This window comes from Macrotis lagotis, chromosome 1, assembly GCF_037893015.1.
Source record: "Macrotis lagotis isolate mMagLag1 chromosome 1, bilby.v1.9.chrom.fasta, whole genome shotgun sequence".
In the NCBI taxonomy this organism is placed as follows: domain Eukaryota; kingdom Metazoa; phylum Chordata; class Mammalia; order Peramelemorphia; family Peramelidae; genus Macrotis; species Macrotis lagotis.
This window is the reverse complement of record NC_133658.1, coordinates 161,181,688-161,191,002: the sequence shown is the minus strand read 5'-3', so window position 1 is coordinate 161,191,002 and position 9,315 is coordinate 161,181,688. Positions and strand designations below refer to the sequence as shown.

Below are 9,315 nucleotides of genomic sequence, written 5' to 3'. Positions count from 1 at the left end.
GACATAAAAGCAAATGCTCACAATTATGGTATTTTTAGGTTTCCAAAGCACTTTAAGATTTACACAATGCTTTCCTCACAACAGCCCATTTTATATTATGAACAAATACCATTTGTTGTTGTTGTTCAATGTTTTTTCACTCCCGTCTAACTCTTCATGATTCAATTTGGGGCTTTCTTTTCAAAGATACCAGAATAATTTGCCATTTCCTTCACTAGCTTATTTTACAGATAAGGAAACTGAAACAAAAAGGGTTAAGTGACTTGCCCAGGGGTCACACAGCTCATAAGTTTCTGAGGCTGGATCTGAACTCAGGAAGATGAGTCATCTTGACTTTTTATAACAGATGACTTCTAAGTAAAATATTAAAGTGATTATACCTATCATTTTTGTAATGTTGAATTTTACAATATTTCCCCCAACCTCCTTTCCTTCCCTAACCCTTCCCACAGAAGGCAGTCTGATAATCTTTACATTGTTTCCATGCTATACATTGATCAAAATTGAATGTATTGAGAGAAAAATCATATTCTTGAGGATAAAATATGAGATAGCAAAATTACGTAGTACATAAGACATTTTTTTTTAAAAAAAATTGAAGGTGATAGCCTTTGGTCTTTGCTTAAACTTCACAGTTATTTTTCTGGGTATAGATAGTATTCTCCATCACAGGTGCTATAAAATTGTCCCTGATTGTTGCATTGATGAAATGAGCAAATCCATTAAGGTTGATCATCACCCCCATGTTGCTGTTAGGGTGATGGTGTTCTTCTGGTTCTGCTCATCTCACTCAGCATCAGTTCATGCAAGTCTTTCCAGGTTTCTCTGAATTCCCATCCCTCCTGGTTTCTAACAGAATAATAGTGCTCCATAATATACATATACCACAATTTGTTCAGTCATTCCTCAATTGATGGATGTTCACTCAATTTCCAATTCTTTGCCACAACAAAATAGCTGCTATGAATATTTTTTATACAAGTGATGTTTTTACCCTTTTTCATGATCTCTTCAGGATACAGATCCAGTAGAAGTATTGCTGGATCAAAATGATGCTTTTTTGCCCTTTGGGCATAATTCCAAATTGCTCTCCAGAAAGGTTGGATGAGTTCACAGCTCCATCAACAATGTATTAGCATCCCAGATTTCCCACTTCCCTTCCAACAATGATCATTATCCTTTCTGGTCATATTGGCCAATCTGAGAGGTGTGAAGTAGTACCTCAGAGATGCTTTAATTTGCAATTCTCTAATCAGTATTGATTTAGAACAATTTTTCATATGACTGGATAGCTTTGATTTCCTCAACTGTAAATTGACTTTGCATATCCTTTAACCATATGTCAATTGGGGAATGTCTTGTGGTTTTTTTTATAAATTTAACTCAGTTCTCTATTTTAGAAATGAATCTTTTGTCAGAAATACTAGTTGTAAAAATTGATTCCTAATTTACTACATTTCTTTTGATCTTGGTTACAGCAGTTTTGCTTGTGCAAAAGCTTTTTAATTTAGTCTAATCAAAATTATCTGATTTGTTTTTAATGATGTTTCTCCATATCTTCCTTGGTTATAAACTGTTTTCCTTTCCATAAATCTGACAGGTAAATTATTCCTTGATCTCCTAATTTGCTTGTAATGTTGTCTCTTGTGTCTAAATCCTATATTCATTTTGATCTTATTTTGGTATAGGGTGTGAGATGGTCTAATCCAAGTTTCTGCCATAATAACTTCCAATTTTCCCAACAATTTTTAATTGAAGAGAGAGTTTTTATCCCAATAGCTGCACTCTTTAGGTTTATCAAACATCAGATTATTATAATCATTATAAACATCTCCTACTATCAGTGATTCCAAGGGAAAAAAAGTAAGAGAGCATATTCCAGGAACATGGAACAACCTGTGTAAATATGGGAGGTGTGAGATAGCCCAATTTATAGATTATCAAGTAGGGCAGTCTAACTAGGACAGAAAATGCATGAGGGGAGGTTAGGGGAAATGAATCTGAAAAGGTAAACTGAAAGACAAACTACGAAGGAGTTTATGTATATATCTCCACATAATTATCTGCATGTCCTTTTCACCATTACCCTGTGCACTCCTTAAAAGCAGGGACTCTCTTCTACCTTTCTTTGTTTCCTCATCTTTTAGCAAATAACCTGGGGTTTAATAAATGTTAGTTGATTTGACTTAACAAAACCGAGAAAGATAAAAATCTTTTTGTTATGTAAATGGAGACTTCAAAAACGTTAATTTTGCTTCCTAATTAAATTTTTTTCCTAGCCTTTACCCTACAACATGGGAAGATTATTATATGGAACATCATGGCTTCTTTCCAACAGAGCCTGAATCATTAAGCAATCATTTTATTTTTTTTTCCTGATCTACCAGCACAACAGGCCCTGATTCCATTAGAGTCAACCAATATATTCTTGAATATTTACCTTGCTACTCTTCTTAGCTCCTCTTCCAACTATCCTTATCACTCTGGCTAAAATTGCCTTTCTCCTAATTTCTTGCTTATATCTTGCAACTTCTCAGCCCCACTCACCTTCTCTTTTTTCTGATGTCCCTCTTCTGTAAGTCTCTGTGCTAACTGCTGCACAGTATGTTGGCTGCTCTCATTCTGAGCCTGTAGCACAGAGACCTCATCAGTTAACTGATTGATTTTGGTATGGAGCTGGGAGATTTCATTCTTGTGCTTCTCTGTCTAGAACAAAAGAATTTTTAAAATACGAGAGAAAATGACTAAACAAATAGTGGTATAGGAAAGTAATATAATTTTATCATACTATAAAAAAACAACAGTTTCGAAGAATATAGAGAATTGTAGTACAGTCTACATTTACTGATAGAAAATAATATAAGCAGAGACAGAAAAACAATCTACAAAATGACTATAACAATGTAAATGGAAAGAACTACCCACAAAACAAATGAAAATCAATTTACAAAATTACAGAGAGACAGATATGAGAAGATAACTTCCCCCAACTCCTTTATAAAGTTAAGAGTAACACTGCATTCATTGTCTTTTTTTAGATGCATTTAATAATTTTGTTTTCTTTTATCTTTTTTTAAAATCTTTTTATTTCATAGAGGATGATTCTCTGGGAAGGGAAAAGGAAAAAACTAGATATCAACAAAATTTATATTTAACATGACTAAAATGGAAATATATATAACAGAGTAATACATATATATAACCAATACTAGGTTACTTGCTATCAAGGAGAGGGGGAAAGGAAGGGAGGGAGGGAGGGAGAAAAATGTGGAACTCAAAATCTTATAAAAAATGAATGTTGAAAACTATCTTTACATGTAATTTGAAATAAATAAATAATTGAAATTTTTTTTTTTTATTTTTAGGTTTTTGCAAGGCAGATGGGGTTAAAGTGGCTTGCCCAAAGCCACACAGCTAGGTAATTATTAAGTGTCTTAGACGAGATTTGAACCCAGCTACTCCTGACTCCAAGGCTGGTGCTTTTATCCACTACACCACCTAGCCACCCCCAAAATAAATATATCAATCATAATAAAACCTTTTGAAAACTTTGTTTTTAAAAAGCCAGAAATTTTACTGACAGCTCAACAATTTAGGAAAAAGTAATCATTTTCATTTCATTCCTTAGTACACTTTAATACATATGGATCAGATCTATACATTCTGAAAACATACAGGAATTATTTGATGTTAATTTGAATTCAGTATACAGAAAACCTCTACCAAATATTAAAACACATTATATACTATAATAAATCACTATAATAAAGTTAAACCTGATTGTCAAATTTTTAAAAAACTTAGTAGGGATAACAAAACTGCTTCATAAGATTTGTTGATAAAGATCAAATGACAACATATATAAAGTACTTTATAAACTTTAAAATGCTAAAAAAAAAGTCAACTATTCTTAATGTTGCTTCTAGCAAAAACAAAACAAACAAACCCAAATCCTGCAAAATGTATCTTTACCACAGTGTTACTTCATGATATATTGAAGTAACTACAGCTTCTAATCCCAGACCTAACACTTTTAATTAAGTAACCTTGGGCATCTCTGCAAGTATTTTCATTCCCAAACATTGAAAGGATGGGACTCAGTTTCAAAGGATGCTTGCCTATCTAAAATTTTGTAATTCTAATGTGATTGTAGTCATTTGACCAGAAGACATTCATACTCTCAGGTTTTCAGCTTATTTTTAGGCATTTCTGAAAAAGATATTAATATTTTACCTGTTTACTATATTCTTCTATTTCAGTGAAAATCTTTTCCTTTTCTGTCTTTAATTCTTCTATTTGCTTCCTGTTCAGAGGAAAAAGACATTAACAGAACTAGCAACAACTTGGTAAAAATGTCACTTAAATTATTTATACTCTGAACTAGTGAACCCATTGCTATATACTAGGCAAATTTATATTATTTAATACAGTGTTATATTATAGCAGTAGACTAGTAAAATATATGAAATTTCCATAACAATCAATTTATTTCCTCCTGGTCACATTCCATTTATGTATCATTGGCTTGGATTTTGAACTATGTAATTTTTTTTATCATTATGAATCTAATAGATATTAGCAACCATAATTATGTCCATAAAAAAAGAACAGAAAAGGAGTATTAAATATGAAATTGTGGAACATTTTTTACATATAACTTGTATTTTTAAGTATATATAGTTTGACATAGTAATAAAAATTGTCCTGTCTGTGTTGTGTTTTGAACTTCCTTCATCTTTAAACAGGCTTCTAATACCATGTCAGCAATATTTATATAAATAATTTGCTTTTTCCCCCTTTTATTATATTGTCTTAATCAAAAGATTAGGCTACTTTATTTCTTTATTCAAAAGTAATTACTTTTTAATACATTTATTTCATTGACAAGGTATATACTTGAAATGATAAGAGCTTGCATTGAACTTATCTATACACTCTCTTGACCATATTCTTTGTTTTGTTTTGTTTTTATGTTTTTGCAAGGCAAAAGGGGTTAAGTGGCTTGCCCAAGGCCACACGGCTAGGTAATTATTAAGTGTCTGAGACCGGATTTGAACCCAGATACTCCTGACTCCAGGGCCGGTGCTTTATCTACTGCGCCACCTAGCCCCCTCTCTTGACCATATTCTTGAGGCCAAATAGCATATAAGATTGGGTAATTGCAGGATGGAATTTATTCTTCATAAATATCATCTGAAGAAATAAGTTAATATGTGTTCATATATACAAAAATGAGAGGCAGTTAGTTGATGCCATGGAAGAGCATCAGATTTGGAGTTAGAAAGAGCAAAGATCAAATCTAACCTTAGACATTTACTAGCTATATGACCTTGGGCAAGTCACTTAAACCTGTGTGGTTCAGTTTTCTCCTCTAAAAAATTAGCTGGATAGGGGCGGCTAGTTGGCACAGTGAATAGAGCACCAGCCTTGGAGTCAGAAGTACCTGGGTTCAAATCTGACCTCAGACACTTAATAATTACCTAGCCGTGTGGCCTTGGGCAAGCCACTTAACCCCATTGCCTTGAAAAATCTAAAAAAAAAAAAATGAGCTGGAGAAGGAAATGATAAATTACACTGGTATCTCTGCTAAGAAAAGCCTAAGAACAAAGTTCAAAGGGCCAAGAAGATTCAGTTATCAATGAATGATTGATCAGCAACGTACATAAATTTTTCTCTCACACATACACAATCTACTGGTAGTTTTCTTTTTAGGATTTTTGCAAGGCAAATGGGGTTAAGTAGCTTGCCCAAGGCCACACAGCTGGGTAATTATTAAGTGTCACAGCTAGGTAATTATTAAGTGTCTGACACAGGATTTGAAACCAGGTACTCCTGACTCCAGGACCGGTGCTTTATCCACTATGCCACCTAGCCGCCCCAACTGGTAGTTTTCTGAAATGGAAGGACTATCATGCTACCAGTAAAGAAGGATAAATGTTCTGGGGAGCTAGAAGGTCATTAATTTGTTTATTTTAGTCATGTCTAACTCTTTGTGATCTCATTTGGGACTTTGTTGGTAGAGATAATGGAGTGATTTGATATTTCCTTCTCCAGTTCATTTTACAGATGAGGAAACTGAGGCAAAGAAGTTTAAATGACTTGACCAAGGTCATACAGCTAGTAAGGATCTGAGGTCAGAATTAAACTCATGAAGTCATGAGTCTTCCTGACTCCAGCTCTGGCACTTTATCTCTTGTTACTTAGTTTCTAATAATTTTGATGTAAGCGCCAGAGCCTTTCATCCACTAAGGTAGTAACAACTGATTACAACAGCTCTTAATCCAGGCTTCTGGAATGATTCCTTTAGACTGATCCTTACATTTTGGACTGATCCTTACATAACATTTTCTTTAGGTTTTTGCAAGGCAGTGGGGTTAAGTGGCTTGCCCAAGGCTACACGGCTAGGTAATTATTAAGTGTTTGAGGTTGGATTTGAACCCAGGTACTCCTAACTCCAGGGCCGGTTCTCTATCCACTGCACCACCTAGCCACCCCCTTACATTACATTTTCATGACGGAAAATTAGAGATCCAAGTGAGATTTTTGTGAGTGACTCCTCCCTAAGGAATTCAGTAGCCTGGATAGCGTACTCTTTGTGTCTTTGTTTATATTCTCTTATATAATGTGTGTCCTTAGGGAAGAGTTGCATGCATTAGTTTACACTACAAACTACTAGAGGTCTCATGGTACAGCATATGCCAAAGAGCTTAGGAAAGCAAAGGAACTGTCACAAGGTTCCCAATTACTAAATCCTTGACAGTACTTTCCCAAGACTGTTGGGCATACTTATGACAGAAGGTCCTGGCAGTCAAAGGTCACAGAAACCTTAAAAGTGAATCAGAAGGTATGTTTCATTATTTTCTCAAATATCATCTAGACAAGCAACGTGGAAGGGTATAGGCTATAACCCCTTAAATCATATAAAAACAGCCCTCACCTCTGTTGGTCACCTTCTAATGCTTTATCTTCTAGCTCCTGCTGAAACCTTTTCAGCTTATTTTTTAGTATACGATTATCTTCAGAAAGTTGACACAACTCAATTCTGTAGTGAAGGAAAACCACAATTATGTTATTAGAAGTGTGGATACCATTTTAATTTTACTTTTTAGCCTAGTTTCCTTTGGAAGGAAACTTTATAAAAATCTTCCTGTTGACATTCTCCCACCTACTTTCCCCCTATCCAGTGTTTTGACTCATATACAGTATTTTCTCAAAAATTTTACAACATAGACTTCCTGGATTTGAACAGTTCTTGTTCAACTATAGAATGTTAGGCTTTCTTAACTTATGATACTACTTTGTAAAAATACAGCTAATCACATATGTGTATACACACACACACACACACACATATCTGTGCATGTATGCATACACGTACACTTTGGTTTATTTTGCTGAGGGTTTATCCTTTATAAGCTAATCTGTCTTTCCACTGCACTCCATTTTCAATTCTACTCAAGTCTATTTCATTTTTTTTTTAGTTTTTTTTGCAAGGTAGTGGGGTTAAGTGGCTTGCCCAAGGCCACACAGCTAGGTCATTATTAAGTGTGTGAGGCTGGATTTGAACTCAGGTACTCCTGATTCCAGGGCTGGTGCTCTAGCCACTGTGCCACCTAGCTGCCCCTCAATTCTACTCTCTAAAGGAAAAGATCTATTATGTTAAAGGTCAGCGATTGTACTAAGGGCAGATGAAAATTGCTAACTGGTGCCAGTGACCATGCCCAACGACTTGCAGGTGACTTTAAAAAGCTACTAATCAGACTCCAGTGACTAAAGTATACCCCTTATCTATGACAAAGCAAGATGGAAGTCAAGAAAGGCAACAGTGCCCTGGAGTCTTAGAGTGGTGAGCTTTCCTTGTTAGTCTCCCCTTTTGCACCTTTCTGGGGACCTGCAATAGAAGTAATCTAGGAAACATCTACAACTATTTACAGGGTTACCTTTGAAAAGAAAAAATGAAATGAGGGGATTACACAAAGAGAGTAAAATGGATATGAGTGGTAATAGGATGAAGGAAGTCTATCTGGCAGAATATTCATTTTCTAACATAATTGGTAAAGAGTATTCACTTATTTAACTGTCAACAGTGATTGGAAAATATTCTAAATATTTCTCTTGCTACCTATATAATTTGTGCTTAATATATCTAGGTAATGAGGAAGGGTGGAAAAATACCATCAATCAATAAATCCAAACATCATGACTGCTTTCCATCCAAATATCCCACAACATATATGATGGGTATTTATTCTATGAACTAATCATTTAGCATCAGACAGCTCCTCACTTTCATAACTATTAAGCTTTCTAAAACATGTGAAGTAAATTATGGGTCTATATGGTGAGTTAGTAAAGAGAAAAATCAAGAAATCAGGATCCTTATGGAGATAATAATATTTTAGATTAAAGCCTTCTCAAAAGAAATCCAACCTGTTCAAGTAAAAGGATGCCAACTGCAACTACAACAAAAATCGTCTCATTTCATACCTTTAAATGTAACCATATGGAAAATGCCAATGAATCAGATGATTTTTTTTAAGTTCAAAAGGACCTAGAGGTCACATTATCTTCAAAGACTCAAGATGGAAGAACTTAAGGCACTTTTAAACAAAAATTTAACCACTTAAATTCTCAACTTTTCTGTTACTTTCACCAGATTAGTCAAAATGTCTAAGTTAGAGGAAGGTTGCTCTACAATTAGTCAATAAAAAAATCAAAGACAATACATCTATAAAATTAAGATCAGACTGGTCAAAGATGAATATATGAACACAGTGTCTCAGTTCACCAACACCTTATTTCAAATAGGTACCAGAAGCCTTACTTAATGGAAATGGACAAGTAAAAATTTAGGAAAAAAATAGTCAAAAATACTTCATCCAACTAACTAAAGGCCATAATTACATTTTTAGAATGTCATGCAAAATCTATAACATTGTAAATGATCCTATTTTAGCCTGCTTCTAATTTTCACTCATTTTTCTTACCTTCCCCTTGTTTACGGCACTCTATTTGCTTAAAAACAAATATTTTCAATAGGTGCTGACAGATGCCTAGAAAGAGGCTGCAGTAAGATGGAGACATTTTAGGAGGTCATGGAAAGTTAAATGCTTACTCCTCCATTTGGACAAAGTAGAGACAGGACAAACCAAAAGATAAATATGCCATCTCACACAATAACACCCCAAACTCCTTCAACTTCTTAGCTCAAGTCAGTAAATGATATAGTTAAGCAATGAGTCATTGGTGACCACTCAGTTGTAGGTTGTTTTTTTTTTTTCATTAATACTCCCTCCCCCTACAAAATGTTTAAAA

General features: G+C 34.4%; 2 protein-coding genes across 7 annotated transcripts in view; one reads left to right on the top strand and one right to left on the bottom strand.

Annotated features, from left to right (window-relative positions):
- Positions 1-9,315, bottom strand: part of NINL (ninein like) — a 205,954-nt gene that overhangs the window by 16,116 nt on the left and 180,523 nt on the right. For all 5 annotated transcript variants that reach the window (XM_074209293.1, XM_074209291.1, XM_074209290.1 and 2 more), the window contains 3 exons: positions 6,938-7,042; positions 4,234-4,303; positions 2,548-2,706 (listed from right to left, as the gene is read on the bottom strand). In XM_074209293.1, coding sequence (XP_074065394.1) covers positions 2,548-2,706; positions 4,234-4,303; positions 6,938-7,042 — 334 coding nt within the window. The remainder of the gene's footprint in view (positions 1-2,547; positions 2,707-4,233; positions 4,304-6,937; positions 7,043-9,315) is intronic.
- Positions 1-9,315, top strand: part of GINS1 (GINS complex subunit 1) — a 60,651-nt gene that overhangs the window by 43,230 nt on the left and 8,106 nt on the right. The window contains exon 7 of one of the 2 annotated variants that reach the window (XM_074209304.1): positions 3,366-3,418. The exons of the other annotated variant lie outside the window; for it this stretch is intronic. Within the exon in view, the coding sequence (XP_074065405.1) occupies positions 3,366-3,418 (53 nt within the window). The remainder of the gene's footprint in view (positions 1-3,365; positions 3,419-9,315) is intronic. 2 annotated transcript variants of the gene reach the window in all.